This window comes from Microcebus murinus, chromosome 2 (genome assembly GCF_040939455.1).
Source record: "Microcebus murinus isolate Inina chromosome 2, M.murinus_Inina_mat1.0, whole genome shotgun sequence".
Classification (NCBI taxonomy): domain Eukaryota; kingdom Metazoa; phylum Chordata; class Mammalia; order Primates; family Cheirogaleidae; genus Microcebus; species Microcebus murinus.
This window is the reverse complement of record NC_134105.1, coordinates 95,815,390-95,832,530: the sequence shown is the minus strand read 5'-3', so window position 1 is coordinate 95,832,530 and position 17,141 is coordinate 95,815,390. Positions and strand designations below refer to the sequence as shown.

General features: G+C 36.6%; 1 protein-coding gene across 2 annotated transcripts in view; it reads left to right on the top strand.

Annotated features, from left to right (window-relative positions):
* The window catches only part of SPAG17 (sperm associated antigen 17), a 226,566-nt gene that overhangs the window by 171,821 nt on the left and 37,604 nt on the right, over positions 1–17,141 (top strand). For both annotated transcript variants that reach the window (XM_076000014.1, XM_012761835.3), the window contains 10 exons: positions 2,873–3,021; positions 5,405–5,593; positions 7,238–7,383; positions 7,485–7,615; positions 9,471–9,598; positions 11,195–11,377; positions 12,356–12,469; positions 13,331–13,376; positions 15,671–15,770; positions 15,992–16,039. In XM_076000014.1, coding sequence (XP_075856129.1) covers positions 2,873–3,021; positions 5,405–5,593; positions 7,238–7,383; positions 7,485–7,615; positions 9,471–9,598; positions 11,195–11,377; positions 12,356–12,469; positions 13,331–13,376; positions 15,671–15,770; positions 15,992–16,039 — 1,234 coding nt within the window. The remainder of the gene's footprint in view (positions 1–2,872; positions 3,022–5,404; positions 5,594–7,237; positions 7,384–7,484; positions 7,616–9,470; positions 9,599–11,194; positions 11,378–12,355; positions 12,470–13,330; positions 13,377–15,670; positions 15,771–15,991; positions 16,040–17,141) is intronic.

The window sequence follows — 17,141 nt, the reverse complement described above, 5'->3', positions numbered from 1 at the left end:
CTAGGCTGACGCCACTGCACTCTAGTCCTGGTGACAGAGGGAGACACAGTCTCAAAAAAAAAAAAAAACCAAGAATTTTTGATGAAGTCAGCCAACCAAACCAACCAAAGAACACTCATGCAATCCAAAGTAGGGCCTTAAGGAACATTTGTTATTGTTATTATCATCATCAGTTTGCTATTTGTCTTGTTTATAATTTAATTATTTCAATTAATAAAAAATTGGATATATTTATCATGAAAATGAGGTTTTGTAACACATATATATGCTGTGGAATGACTCAATCATGTTAATTAACTTATGCATTACCTCACACACATTATTTTTAGTGGTGAGAATGACGTGGAAAATGTCGGGTGCCGGGAGATGGCCATTTGCCGCCTCCCTGTAGCTCCGCATCTCCGCGGGCCAGTGCTGCGCATGGACAGTTGGAGGGCACGCTGCTGGGGCCAGGCCGTGGCAGAGAGCCACCTGGAGCCCCGCATGCTGCTCTGACCCTGTGTGCCGGGTGCCGCCCCAACACCGTGTGCCGGAATGCCCCCAGCCCACGTGCGGCTGCCTGTTTCCGGCCACACTGCTTGTGTGATTCTGATTGGGTAATTTTTGAATCCCACTGTTTTTGATTGGATGTTAAAGCTTGTGGTTGATTGGATGTTAAAGCTTATAGTTGATTGGACACTTTTTGAGCCCTACCAAGGGTATAAATGCAGGAGCAGAGGGAGCAGAAGGGTAAGAACATCGGAAGACACAAAGAGAGCTGTAACACTAGGTGTGCTGAGCCTGCTGGGAAGGAATAAAGGCTGTTCTCCGATTCTTCATGTGCCACTCGGTTCTTTGCCCAGTCAAACGAATTAGCTGTACACACTGCTGCAACAAGAATGCTTAAATCTGTCCTCTTAGTAATTTTTAAAATATATTATTCTTTATTATAGTCACCATGTGGTGCTATAGATCTCTTGAACTTATTCCTCTTATCTAATTGATATTTTGTATCCTTTGACCAACATCTCCTCCACCCCCAATGCCTGAAGCCCCTGGTAGCCACCATTCTATTCTCTACTTCTATGAATTCAACTTGTTTAGATTCCACATGAGTGAGATTGTACAGTATTTGTCTTGCTGTGCCTGGCTTATTTCACTTAACATAATGAACCTCCAGGTTCATCCATGTTGTTGCAAATGACAGGATTTCCTTCATTTTTAAGGCTGAATAATATTCTACTGCATATATTTACCACATTTTCTTTATCCATTTTTCCACTGATGGACACATAGATTGATTCCAAGTCTTGGCTGTTGTTAATCATGCTGCAATGAATATGGGAATGCAGTAGGACTTTTTATTATGATATTTATCCTTAATAGGGAGGAGAGTGATCGCAGCTCTAGTTGGTTCCTGGATGGTACCACTAGAGATTCATGATCCTGACTGGTGGCAACTAAAATCTAATAATCATGATTCATCTGTCCTGGATATTAGCTCTCACACCTGTTACTTTAATCTTCAAGGCATGTAATTTGCACAAGTAGGTAAACTCAGATAGGTCTTTCTTCAAGTCTGAGCATGTCTCTCATTGTTAGAAAAGTGGTGTAAGAGAAAAGGAAGCTACAGCTGCTGGAACTTGCTCAAAGAATTTAAAAGCCTACTGCTCTTCCTAACCTAAATTTAAACAATATTTTTAAAGACAAATTATTCCCTGACTCCTTTTTCCTACATGTCAAAGTTTTCTTTATTGTACATATTTAGGTTGTGCCACATGATGTTGTGATATCCATATATATAGTGAAATGATTACTAAAGTCAAGTAAACTAGCATGTCCACCACTGCACATAGTTACTTAAAATCTATACTCTTAGAAAATTTTCATTATACAATATTATTGACTGTAGTCTTCATGTGGTACGTTAGATCCCTAGACTTATTCATCTTACATAATTACAATTTTATACCCTTTGACCTATATTTCCCATGCCCCCATAAAATCATGCATATCATATTATGATGTACTAACTTTATTTTTACTTATATAAAGAGAGACATTCTTAGACATTTGTACAAGGAAACAGGTACAGGGGTGCTACTTGCAATGCTGAGTAAAATATTAAAATATTGGGAAAACATATATGTCCATCAATGGCAGAATACAAAAGTAAAATGTGGCATATTCCTATAAAGGAATACTATATAATGGTTAATAGAAATCACACACACATGTAAATATATCTAGACACACATATATCTTAAGGTGACTAGAGGTCTTGAAACATGCAAGTGTAGAGTGATAGAATACAGTAATTATACAATTATATAATGACATAAGGTCATGTGTAATTTATATAAATTTAAAGCCAAAAAGATTATATATTGTTCTTGTTACATATATTTTATAAAACCATAAAAATGGATTGCAGGAGAGAAATAAACCTAAGCATAAGGAGAAGCTTCAACTTGATCTATAACCTTTCTCTTATATACATATTAAAAATATTGAAGCAAATATGGCAAAATAGTAACTAGCATAAATTTTGACTGATGAATACATGAATGATTAAATTATATTTTATGCTTTTTAATTTTTCAAATTGAAAAATCAGATGTTTTCAATTTCTCCAAATAAAAAGACTAGTAATAAGGCAGTATACTAAATTAAGCAGGAAGATTTACCCTGAAAGCATTATTCTGAATTGACAAGGAGAGTAGGCCATATTTCAGCCCTGTGGAGTTCTTGGCACTGAGCCTCTCCTTTCCAATTGTATTTTTTCCATGGGGAATCTAGATAGCCAGGAGGCAGCAGTGCAATCAACAGGCTGGGGTCTGTTTATCAATGTATGCATCCTATCATATCTGCTCACCTTGTGTTTACTTCCAAGGTCCTCAGACTTTCACCAGGCAGGTAAAGTGTATGCGGATAGAAAACTCAAACTATGCCACTATTATCACCAACTGTGAGGACACTAGCTGCTGTGCCACCTTTGGGGATGGAACGTCTATTATTGCAAAACCACAGGGAACATACCAGGTAAGTCTAGGAGGAAAGTAAGAAGTGTCAAAGATAAGTGTCCATTTGGCTAAGAAACCTCACTCCTTTGGAGGGGTGAAAATACCTGCAATACATATTACTTTTGCTTTCTTTTCTCGCCTGATCTTAGAATATACTTCTCAGACTCTTAATTACTCATCTTTTTTTTATAGTCCATTCCAGAAAAAACATTCCCCTCTTTATTTTACAAAGTTTTGGATAAAGGTTATAAACTAAAATGTGTTTGTTGAGGATCTCTTATGTGCTAGGCATGGTGGGTGTTAGAAGCACTTAGATGATCTTGTTCTGTGCCTACCAGGCTAGCTTCACCTCCTGCCACCTGGACCCTCATTCTTCTTCTCCATGCCTCCGATTTTCAGTCATCCCTCCTCTACTTAATGTTGCAGCAGAACAGGAGGGAGCACATGGTCTGTGTAGTCCTTGAAGGACAGTTTTCCCAGCTGAAGCAAAGTCTTGTCCTTGGAAGTTTAAGGAAGAGCACTGTTAGCACCTCTTCCCACCTCCCTGCATTTCCTTAATAAACACAGCCACCCTGTGTCAGCCTGCAGTCCCTGTAATCTTGGAAGGGTTTGCCTTCACTTTTTCACTTGCTGGAGAAGAGACATAAGACCCAAGATATCACATACAATGTCATGACATACTAAGAGCTCAAAGCCAGAAGATGATGGACAAAAATCTCACAAACATTTGTTATTGTGAAAGTTGCTGAAGCCAGTTTATTCCTCTCATCTCGCCTGATAATGCTATCCTTCTCCTTCTTTATTGTAGATTATTATGGGGCAAGAAAAGTGCGCTGCAAGTGAGAGATGAAAGAAAACATAGGTGCAAGTTTTCATGTCCGTAGATTATGCAATGGTTTCCTAGATATGATATGAAATGCACAAGCTTTATCAAAATCAGAAAAAGTTTGTGATTCAAAAGACACCACCAAGAAAGTGAAAAGATAAACTATAGAATAAAAGATATTGTTTGAAAATCATATAGCTGCTAATGCTCTTGTATACAGAATATATAAAGTATTCCTACAATTCAATTAAAAGACTAGTAACCGAATTTAAAAATGAGCAAAAGATTTGAATTTTTTCTAAAGAAGATATATATATATATGGCAAATAAGCCATGAAAAGATGCTCAACATCATTAGTCATTAGGGAGATGTATATCAAACAACAATGAGATACCACTTCATACCCACTATTTGACTGTAATCAAAAAGACAGACAATCACAGTGTTGACAAGGATGTGAAGAAATTGAAACCCTCATACATCGCTGGTGAGAATTTATAATCATGCAGTTGCTTTGGAAAACAGTTTGGCAGTTCCTCAAAAAGTGAACATAGTTGTCATATGATCCAGGAATTCCACTCCTAAATATATAGCCAAGAGAAATTAAAATATACATCTACACAAAAACTGGTAAACAATATTAATTGCAGCATTTTTAATAACAGCAAAATTGAAAACTCAAAGGTATTATCAACTCATGAGTGGATAAGCAAAATGTGATAAAGCCATACGATAGAATATTATTTATCCACAAAAGTGAATGCAATACTGATATATGCTACAACATGAATGAACCTTGAAAACATTATGCTAACTGAAAGAAGCCAGAAAAAGGCCACATAGTACATGCTCCCATTATATGAAACGTCTAGAATAGATAACTCTACAGAGATAGTAGATTAGTGTTTTCCAAGGCCCAGGGGCAAAGGTGAGATAGACGGACTGCTAATGGGATCTGGGTTTCTTTTGGAGGTGATAAAAATGTTCTGGAAGTTCTATAAGTTGTTTCACGTACTAAAAACTACTAAATTATACATTTTAAAGGGTGGATTTATGGTATATGAATTATATTTCAGAAAAGAGTCGCTCTGAACCAGAAGCCATTACATAAAAGCTATTACTTAAGGATTATGCCAGCCCCCAGAGGAGTGAGGACAAATAATAGCTTCTAAGAGCATTTATCCCATGGCTTTTGACCCTTTTGGAGATTTTTCTTATCCAAGAACACAAAGGAACCCAAACATTTTTGATAGGACTACTTATGTTTACCTTGGTTAAAATATACTAAATATTGGAAATAAGAGCACTCAAGACAATTACTTAGAAGACATATTAAAGTGAGTGGGTAAAATGTGAGGGCACAAGAGAAATCATGTCTTAATCATTCAGTTTGCCTCCTTATCAAGTAGTCCTTCCCAAACCTTGAGCCTTTTCTTGGGTAATGGTTTCTTCCTGGAAAGACAGTTTGTGACTAGGATCTATCTATGAATATTCTTTTTCTTAAAATGATTTCCCAAGTCTGCCAAATTGAACAAGAACATTTTTAAAATGTCTCTCTTTCTGTTACCCTTTCAGGTGTTACCTCCAAACACAGGCTCTCTTCACATTGATAGAGATTGTTCCGCTATCTATTGCCATGAATCAAGCAGTGATATATACCATCCTTTCCAAAAGCGTGAGCAGCTGAGAGCCAGCAAGTACATCATGAAGCACACTTCAGAGGTTGTCTGTGAGGTTCTGGATCCTGAGGGAAACACTTTTCAGGTAAAGTTCATCTTTAGTATTTAGAGAGAGCCTGTGACTTTGCTTTTGAGATATTTCACACCAAACAGCTTCCATGTAGATTTTTACCTTAGTTGCCTTGGGATTAGTTACCCACTTACTGCCAATACCTTGGGCAAGCAGCGATGATTGTCAATATATATATATTTTTTATTCTTAAGTGTAATTCCATAGGGGATGGCATAGTAGAAATGTTAAAGCCAAATAAATAATTAGAACAGAAAGGAAGAAACATTAGCAGACATCTAAAAATAATGCCAATAAAAAGAATAGTATGAGAATGGTCTATACCCAGGTTAAAGTGGGAGCAAACACAAGGCAGCAGGTAAGTTTGTTTGAGTAGGCAGAGAGTCCGTGGTGAGAAATACCTGGTAGAGTAGAAGTGGGAAGGTGGGAAGTCTGGAGAAATACTGTTCTATGGTAGCTACTCTATCTTCTGGTTCTCTGTCTTTAAACACCACAACTATTCCCTTACCTATAGGCTGGACATTGGCTAACCATGGCCACTTGTTCATAGATGGCCCATGACCTAAAAATGGTTTTGTACATTTTTAAATGATTTTTCAAAAACAAAAGAAGAACAACATTTCATGACACATAAAATCATAGGAAATTCAAATTTCAGTGTTATTATATAAGGTCTTGCTGGAACACAGCCATATTCATTTGTATATATACTGTCTGTGGCTACTTTTGCATAATAATGCCAGACTTGAGTAGTTGCAACAGAGAATGTATGGTCTGAAAACTCTAAAATATTTACTATGTGGCCCTTGACAAAAACAGATTTGCCAACTGCCAACTATAAGCAATTATATATATTTTCACTTTCACCCAACAGTGGAATTCTGTCCATTGGCTCATGAGTATGAAGTTATTTTTTACATTTGGTGTCATACCACAGAATTCCTAACTTGTTTTCGTCTGCAGACAGACCCCGATCTAGCTTATTTTCTCTTTGCCAAGTAACTGAGATTTCACAGCATGAGTTCAAGCTGACAAATTTCAACTTACGACAAATTGAAGTAGAAATTTAAAGCTCAAAACCATCTAGGGTGAAATGCCTGGGTTGTCTAGGCCAAGCATTTTTCCAGGCATTGATACTTCTTCTGGGCATTGTCTTGCAGCCTGAACCACTCTCCTGCCTAGAGAGAGCCTTGCCATATTTGGACAGTATAAAGGGCTAGAGCGTTTTTTCTCATATTGATACTAAATCTGTTTCCCTGTGTATTCTATCGACGATTCTTAAGTCTGTGCTTAGAATCTGAGAGTATAATCCTCTTCCATGGATGGTGCTTTCACTATTTCAAGACACCTGTGACATGAGTACCTGTTCCTCCATATTTAAATTACCAATTCCTTGAACTAATTCTCATAATATAAGGTTTTGAGTTTCCTCCCTTGAACGTTTGTTTTCCCATTCTCAGTATGGCTTATAAGTAGAGTTGTGCTGCTTTTTACTTTTATTAATGCAATCTATGCTTAGCAAACAATACCTTCCCGATAAGCATCTCTGATTTTCTGAGTATACCAAAAGATCACCTGCTTCCTCAAATTGGATCAGCAGAAATGTAAGCATTATAGGTTTTTTTTTTCTTTGAATTGCTTATATACTTTGTCCCTTAGGTCATGGCTGATGGTAGTTCATCAACAATATTACCTGATGAAAAAATGGAAGATGATTTAAATGTAAAAAATGAGGGCTATGATAGTTTATCATACATTCACCTTCAAAAGAATCATCAGCAAATCTATGGTGAACATGTCCCCAGGTAAAATGATAATAATACCATGACTTTTACTTTCAATTCTAAGTTCAAGAAGCATTTTAACTGAATATTTCAAATGATTACATTTTTATTTCTTTAAATAGGTTTTTTGTCATCTATGCTGATGGATCAGGAGTGGAACTTCTTCGAGACAGTGACATAGAAGAATACTTATCATTGGCATATGGAGAATCAACTACTCTTGTTCTCCAGGAACCAGTGCAGGAACAGCCAGGTAAGAACCCACACTGTCTGGAATGCTTTGTGTCCCTTCACCAACTCTCATCCTTCTTACTATCCAATCCACCCTCATGTTACCTTCTCTACTTTTTCTACCTTGCTCACTTTTCTACTCTACTTTCCACCTGCTCATGTTGACCTATGTATATAACTACTTGAATTTTTGTACATATCAAGAGATATCTGAGCATTAACCTATGTTTTGCATGTATCCCTCTCCTACCTATAAGCATATATTTATCTGTGTTTAGGAATGTACCAAAGGTTCTTTTTTATGAACTTAGTTCATTTTGGTAAGAAAATCCAAAGACTAGTGAGATACCTCTTGTAAGTTCATTTTTGTCATTTTGAAGAATTGATTAAATTGAATACAATAAGAAAGTACATTTGATATGTGAGTTATAATGCTAACCTGAAATATATGATGTTATATAAGCTATATTCATTGGGTATTTATGTCATTTTCATCAATTTCAAAGAAATTGGTGCATGGCTAAAGGTTAGAGATACATACTGCATTAAATAAGAGTTATCAACATATGTAATATGTCTATTTAAATATAGATAAACACCTACATGTTCTCTATGTACAAACCTATGTACTATGCCTAAGTTTATGTATGTATTTCTTTTTATTTTTTCTCTGTTTTAGAGGGTATATTTTGTGTACATTTATGAATATGCCTGTATCTCTGTGTCCTCATATCTTTTAGGGTATATGTATGATTTAATATAGCATGCTCTTTGTGAATATACTGAGTTGGGGGCTCTAACTAGCTACACAGTGCATGTGTGGAACTGTGTGAGAATAAGAATTCATCTCAAATTGCTTTGTTAGTCAGTCACTTAACTAACATCTACTTGGCAACCACCATGTGACAAACACTGGCTGGGCTAAGAATTAGGAATACAATGATGAGCTAAAACAGGAATGGACCCTGCTTCCATGGAGCTTACAGTTTAATGGTAGAGACAGGTGTTAATTATATAGCTGCCCAAATAACTGTATGATTATAAATTGGGATGAGGTCTATGAAGGAAAGGAGCATGGTTCTATGAGAGAATCTAATAGAGGAGCCTGATGTAGCTTAGAAGACTTCCCTGAAGACACTTGAGCCAAGAGCTAGTGGATAGGTAGGGGTTAATTAAGGTAAGGAGGAGAGCTTTCTCAGAAAAGAAAACATAAAGAAGGAAGCATAAAGCATTGGAGAAGGGGGGGAAATGGTGAAAGTAGCTGAAGCACAGAGGGGGAAAATGGTGCAAGTTGAGGCAGGGGCAATAAAATGTTAAGGACTCAGTTTTATCTCATGAGAATGGGATGTCAAGAAAGAGTTTTAATTGTGGATTAACATATCAGTCACCCTGACTGCAGAGGGAGATTCATTTACAGAGTACACATGGGTAGAAATGCCATTTGTTCCTATAGTCTAGAACAGGATCTTTCTGAGGCACATGATCTAATGTAGGGTCCATGGAGAGAGAAGATGCAGATGAACTCAAGAAATTTTAATGTGTTTTGCTATTTCCTAAGTTAAAAAATAAAATAAATTAATTAATTTAAAAACATTTATTGGTAGAGCTGACAGGACTTGGGTATGGTTGTTGAGGGACAGTGAGGTGTCAATGAATACTTCTAGGTGATCTAAACCAAGTCTCTAGTTGCTACAGTGACTAAAAACCTCATCTTTCTTGTTAGATTGTAAGGTCCTTAAGCATACTCACTGTGTCTTGCTTAACTTTCATGTAGAAGGCAATTCAAAAAGTGTTTGTTGAATTTAAGGAATGCACATTGAATTTCTCAGAATAATTTTGATGGGTGAATGGTCTTCTGATAATTCTTTTTGAACCAGGTACCCTGAGCATCACGGTCCTTCGCCCTTTTCATGAAGCATCACCATGGCTAACGAAGAAGGAATTAGATACAATTGTTCCTCCTAATCTCCGTTCAAGGTCATGGGAAACATTTCCTGCAGTTGAGGTATACATTTTCTGCTGAAAAGTCACTTTATTTCATATGCATCTATCAATGGACTGGAGTCCCAGGTCTTCCCCCATGTATTCATATATTTTCATCCTTATTTAAATTGTTAATGGGCTCAAGGAGTTTTATGTTTGAATATCCTAACATTTGTAGATGTGGCAGTAACATTTGAGAGTAATATTCCTGGCTAGCTAATTCAGTTTTATTTCTTTTATCCTATATTGCAGGCTTGAACATCTTCCTATAATATGATAATATCCTTTACAAGTAACCCAGGTTACACCTCTCCCATCATGGAATTCCTGATATGATGCCATATGGAAATCTTCACCCCTATCATTTCTTATCTGTTAGTTTTAACACATAATTTTAGATCCTTCCCTCCCCCTTCACATATTAAAAATGCACAAACTGAGCATATAAGAATAATGTGAAAGATTACGTATGGATTTGCAATTGTAATGTTAGAAAGTAAACATCGTAATTATGTCTGATTAGAGAAGCCCCTCCTAAAGTTTTTTTAAAGAATGAAAGAAAATATCTTGGGCAAGAATCATGAAGTCCTGCATCTTGCCAGATTTGCCATTTTATTTTGCAAGCAATTTATATAGTATGTCAAGCATATTGTAAGATGTTAAATTATTAAATCAATGAAGATATGGATAATGAGATCATAGAGAGATACTAATGTTAAGCAAAGAGGATAATGTTTTTGAGTTATGATGATTTTTGCTGCCCTACACTAAATCTTGTAATAGCAAGAGCACAGATGATGAATACTTAAGATAACAAAGACCTTCTATCCCTGTGGTTTAATTTGGTGGCTGTAATCTACATGATGAGATGGAGGTGACTTCTAGTCCTGGTTCTACCACTTACTAATGTGTATTAGAGACAAGTCACACTGGATCTCCATTTCCTTCTCTGAAAATGAGGAGATCACACCATTGTGACCACATGGCTCACTAAGGCTATATCCAAGTTGAAAGTACTACATGATGACAAAGGCTATGCCACATCTAAGATTAATGAAGGAATTTTATTCTCTTCCTCTGAAACTCTTATGTTATGAACCACACCTGACAGGAGTGGCCAGCCCCAACAAGCCCCTGCATGGTTGTCACTGGCCGTGCCTTTTAAAATTGAAGCACGTCAGGCACACTTCAGGACATAAGTCATCAAAGCACATCATTCCTGAAAATCAATTACAAATATAACATAGAGATGTAAGTTCATTGTAAGACAGACATTTCTGCCCCCAAGATCCTGAGAAGATTCTGGAGGCATGCTTAATCCAGAATGAGCTCAAAGGCAGTCTAGATCTATAGAATGATTTGGGGATTTTTAAAATATCCAGATTCTTGGTAACACACGGAAAGAGGAAAGCTTGCTCAATTTTATTGTCAGTTTTCCTTACATTTGCAGAACATTATAAGGCTAAGTATCCTTTGTTTCACCATTGTATCCCTAACAGGTGCTTCCTGATATAGCTATCCACATAATAAGTATTGAGTAAAATAATAAATAAATAAAATAAAATAAATCAAACATTCTTATTTCTTTGGTGGTACTTTTGCTTTGTTTTGTTAACAGAGAAAAACTCCAGGACCTCCATTTGGCACTCAGATTTGGAAGGGCCTTTGCATTGGGACCCAGCAGCTAGTGAATGCCCCAGCACCTATACTCAAGGGTCCCAAGGTGCTACAGATGCGCCAGTTCATTCAGCACGAGGTCATAAAGGATGAAGTGAAACTGGGGCTGCAGGTTTCCCTTAAGGTAATGGAATGCAGATAACCTGACCCAAAAGAATCAGAAACAGGGCAATTGTTGCTCTTGGTTTTCTGAGGAACTTGAAATTACATAATTCTACCAATATTTATCTAGTGCAGCACAAGAATGTCAATATTCCAGAGAGTAGAAGATTGAGAGGTAGAAAATACTCAATGGTTCCCATAAGGTATAGAAATTTTTTTAGCATATGCACAGGCATAAAGGTATAGAAATTAAAGAGTCCCCAAAGACACTGAGAATGTAAGAAACTTTTATATGTGATTGCTATATGGAGTCCTCCATCTTTCTCGCTATATAGAAAACTGGTCTAGTGACTGCTAGAAAAAGAATCACACATTAACCTAATACGTGTCTATAGATGAAAAGGATTGTTGGCTTTGGAAGTGGCCTAAGAATTTGTAAATATGTAGTAATTGTGTGAGCATATCTGATAATGTCTCACTCTAGTTTGTTAACTCCCTTAGAACAGGGATTTTATGTATTTTGTTTATGGTTATATACTCGGCACCTGACATAGAGAAAGGGATCATTATTTACGAAGATGGATCAAATACTTATGGAAAAAATTAAGTATATTTCTCTTGGAAGCAAAGGCATGGACTAGGCAAATTTCATTCACAGGTAAAAATAATAAAGACTATGCCTGAAAGGATCCTAGAAATCATCTAACCCAACTCTGTCCATTTTATTGATGAGGACACTGAAGCACAGAGTTAGTAGCAGGGACTCTCCAAGGCCCCCATATAGTTCTATCCTATGGCCCCTAATGCTTTGCTTTCAGACTTTTCAGGCCTTTGTATATTAACATGTTAAGGAAAAGGCTTTCTGGATTGCTTGACTCATTGATTGTTGAGCATTGTGAATTTGTATATTCTTAATCAATATTTCAAGTTGATGTTGACTATTTTGGTGTCTCTACCTTATTCCCTGTTTTAATCGATTTATTTTATTCTGCTGATCTAGAATTATATAAACCATATTCTAAAGAAAGAAGAGGAGTTACAGGAAATGACAGTTAAAGATTCCAGAACAGAGGAGGAGAGGGGCAATGCTGCTGATCTCCTCAAGCTGGTTATGGTGAGAAAATGGTTTCTGTATGTGTTGTTACTATTGTTTCAATATGAGATACTTCAAGACAAAATATTATAAAGAATAGCTGTTTCTTCAAAGCATTTGCTCCCTCATCATAATTTCTAATATCTGTGGAAATCTGCATTTCTTTATATATTGAATTTTCTAAATATTAATTCCTTTTAGGCTCTTCCTTTGATCAAAAATAATTTTGAAGGCCCTTAAATAAAAATTTTTATTGTTTTCAGAAGAGATTGTTATTCATTGAAATGCTGGGTGAATTAATGAATGAAATAGGAAGAAGAGGAATTTCTACAACTTAAAATGATTTCCATTTTTAGAAATTTGTTACATGAAAGGAAGGACTTAAAAATCAATTTTATATTGGTATTAAAAATCTATTTCGGGCCAGGTGCGGTGGCTCACGCCTGTAATCCTAGCACTCTGGGAGGCCGAGGCCTGTGGATTGCTCAAGGTCAGGAGTTCGAAACCAGCCTGAGCAAGAGCGAGACACCGTCTCTACTATAAATAGAAAGAGATTAATTGGCCAACTAATATATAGAGAAAAAATTAGCCGGGCATGGTGGCGCATGCCTGTAGTCCCAGCTACTAGGGAGGCTGAGGCAGGAGGATTGCTTGAGCCCAGCCAGGAGTTTGAGGTTGCTGTGAGCTAGGCTGACCCCACGGCACTCACTCTAGCCTGGGCAACAAAGTGAGACTCTGTCTCAAAAAAAAAAAAAAAAACTATTTCATTTTATAGTAATCCTTACAAAAGATCAATTTGAACATATAAAGAATGCTTCTAAACAAACTGAGTTTTGTATATAATATAATCATCATCATTAAGTAATTCTATCTTCATTTCAGTCTTTCCCTAAAATGGAGGAAACTACAAAAAGTCATGTTACTGAAGGTAACTAGCATTTAATATTTTTTTGTAATATATTTACAAATTTCAAAGGAATGATCTTAAATACACTTTGTAGTCATTCTCTTATCTGATAACAAAGCACCAAGTTCTGTCACTCTGTTCTTGTACTGGCCATGTTGTGTTGTAATGGTTTATTCTGCCTGTATTATTCTGCCTGAGTTATGAGATCCTTGAAAACTGTGATTGCCTTGAATTCATCTTGAACTTTTTTATCTGTTGAGTGAAAAATGTTGACATTTGACTTTTATGTTAACCTCAACTATTTAGAGCATAGCTAAGATGTGGGAAGGAAACAGTCAACCAACAAACAACCCCCCCACCACACACACACACAGAACTTTGGGCAACTACAAAGTTAGCACCAAAAAACCTTGCATTGACTTATACTATGTGTAGCACAAGCAGTTCACTCTTAGACCTCATTCAAAGAGTATTCATTTGGTATATACACAGCCCCAACAAACATGGTTATGTGGTTTCACAGTTCACAACAAACATGCAGTATGGAATTTGGTGGGGTTTTGTTTTATTTTATTTTATGTTATTTGCCATATGCCAAAGGTCATAAACTGGCAACCAGGGCTTCATTGAGCCCACAGGATGTATTTTGTGTATCTTCCACAATGTTTGCTCGTATAGTTGTTTTTGTTGCTGTTTGTCTAGATCTTTCTTCTCTTGAAACGTCACATTACCACACAGTGGCATTTGGCTGAAGGTAATTAGCATCTGTCCCTTTAGAATGACTATCACAGAAGAACCCATCACAACCCCCAATGTCTCTCTGTCCTTACAGTCTTGTCACTCTTTTACCTGGGCAGTTCCTGTGGTAGGATTGTCAAATTTAGTGAATAAAAATACAGAAGTCTCAGTTAAATTTGAATTTTAGATAAACAACATGGATATTTGACCCCTCCAAATCTCATGCTGAAATTTGATCCCCAGTGTTGGAGATAGGGCCTAATGAGGAGGTATTTGGGTGGATCCCTCAAGAGTGGCTCAGTACCTTCCTGGAGATAGTGAGTTTTGGCTTTATTAGTTCCTGCAAGAGCTGGTTGTTAAAAAGAGCCTAGCAACTCTCCCCACCAGCCCCCACCCTTGCTTCCTCTCTCACCATGTAATCTTTGTGCACAGCGGCTCCACTTCACCTTCCACCAAGAGTGGAAGCAGCCCGAAGCCCTCCCCAGAGGTAAACAATAGAACCACACTTCTTACACAGCCTGCAGAACCGCAAGCCTAATAAACTTCTTTTCTTTATAAATTACTCAGCCTCAGGTATTCCTTTTTAGCAACACTAAACAAACTACAACAAAGTATGTCCCAAATATAGCCTGGGACATACTTACACTAGAAAATTATCTAGCTGAAATTCAAATTTAACTGGGTGCTCTATACTTTCTGGCAATCCTACCCTATAGCATTTGAATTTATAACCTCTGGCACAAGGAAATAGGCACAATAAAGGTAACCACAGAGGATGCCCAATAGTGAAATACAAACTAAATATATATTTTAAACAAACAGATTCAAGAGGTAAATAGCCTCTTCCATAGTTCCTGACATGAATAATGGTGATCCTAAGTCAACATTTCCCCAAAGTAGTTCCTAAAACACTAGTCTATGACAAGCTTCCATCAAAAAAGAGTTTTTTACTAGAATAAGTTTGGACAACACTACATATTGTCTTAGTCTTTTAGAATCACAACGTTTATTAACTAATTAAGGAAGCAGAAAAGTCCTACGGTAATGAAATATATTCTACCTTATATAAATCAGTGTTTCCCAAGCATATAACCATGGAACATGGAAGTATTTTTTTTTTTAATCTTTTGTTGGCATCCCACTGAGACCATGTTCTGTGAATAAACTCTGAGAATCACTGCCCAAATTATCAAACAATCATTAAATATTCATGTCCTTAGATTCATGAAGCAGGTAAATATTTAGAAAAATAATTTTAATATGACAGTTAGATTTGCTATTTCAAATATGAAGAAATTCAATTAAGTGGAAAACTGCCTCCCCTAATGATCTGAGATAAATGAAGTGTCACTGCATTTTACATTTTGATTATAAATGTAATGTGTTTTCTAGTAGGACATTTTATAAAAGTAGTCTAATTTACTATTGTATTAGAACTTGGTCAGGAAAATCCTGAATAAACATTTGACAGATTAAATATAGCTCTTAAAAATCATCTCAAATAAATAATCAGGTACTTATTGTGTGTTGTTCTATTAATAAGTGGGGATAAAAGTTTAATGCATCTATGTTTAAAGTTGCAGCCCACCTAGCTGATTTATTCAAGCAATCTTTGACTGCAACTCTAAAAGTTCCACCTAACATATTTGGTAAAGATTTATTGGAAAAGAAATGGAGGTAAGCTAATTCAATAATATATTCTAATTAGTAGTAGTAATACAGTGATTGAGGAAAGAGAGAGATGCAGGTATCATAACTTTGGGTGCCAACATCAATGAATTCACAGCCCTTCATCTCCTATACTGTTAATAATCCATCATATAGTGCTGTTTTTCTTTTATTGTTTGTAAGCTGAGATCATTTCCCCTTTTCATCATACTTTCAATTCTTTCTCATAGGTACACACAATCCTCAAAGCGCTGGAGAGAAAAGATAGACGAAAAGAGGTAATTCTACCCTGAAATATACATAAGCATGTGAAAAGGCCCATAGTCATAGAATCTTAGAGTGGAAAGGGCTGAAAGGTCCTACCACCTAGGCTCTCAGCTGTTATTTGACTGTCTTCTACAATATTTATGCCACATGGTCATTCAGCTTCTGTGTGATGATGTCACTATCTCTTGTGGAAACCCCTTTGACCGTTAAATAGGTCCTCTTCCTCTCCTAAGCAAGGAAGCTCTCAATGTCTTCTCTGTGCTTCTGGTAATTCTAATATATTCATAAATATTCTGGAGCTTAATGCAGACCATGGTCATAAATTTTCAAGGATTCTTACAATTCACATGAGGAATGTGCTCTAAGTGTAGCGTGGTTTGGTTTCTTTTTAGTCCTAGCCAGGGATTTTGACTCCAGCTCTTTTACCATAAAGAAAGGAAGCTAGATATGTTTGTTGAATATGTAGTAGTACAAGTGATACTATCATACACATTTGCATAGCTCTTCTTCAAAATGACTCCAGGATTTATGCTTCTTCATAAAAATGTCAGGGTAATCTTGTGAAATGTATTAGGGAAGTGGCGGGATAAAATTTTAAGTCTTATGGGTCACCTCCCATGTACAAGGTCAAACTAGAATGGATATACTGTCTGCAGGGGAGGAAAGCTATCAAGTTTTATGTGACATAGTAGTCTTCATAAGGAAATGAAGACTCAAAAAATGGTTGAATTTGAGTATTTTTATGCTAGGTTTCATGAAGAATGGAAAGTCGTGGAGAAATATGATAGGGCAAAAGGAATATGGTCTAATAGTAATAAACTAGGAGAAATGCAGCAAGGCCTGTTTGTTCAGATTCTTCTCTGTGTCCCTGTGTCTTCAGAGATGAGGAATATAGGGAGAGCACCTCTCACATGGGGGTCTTATGCCCTGCTTCAGGGGAAGATCAGAAAATCCCTCCTAGGTTTTATGATCTGCTTGAGGGAAGAAGGGCAGTGGGAAGATCAGAGAGACCTTTCTGCACATGCCGTTTCTCTAATTCCTTCAGTTTAAAATATTCAATGTGCCAAGGTTCTATCTTTTGAGGTAGCATGTTCTGAACCACATCAGTCTCAT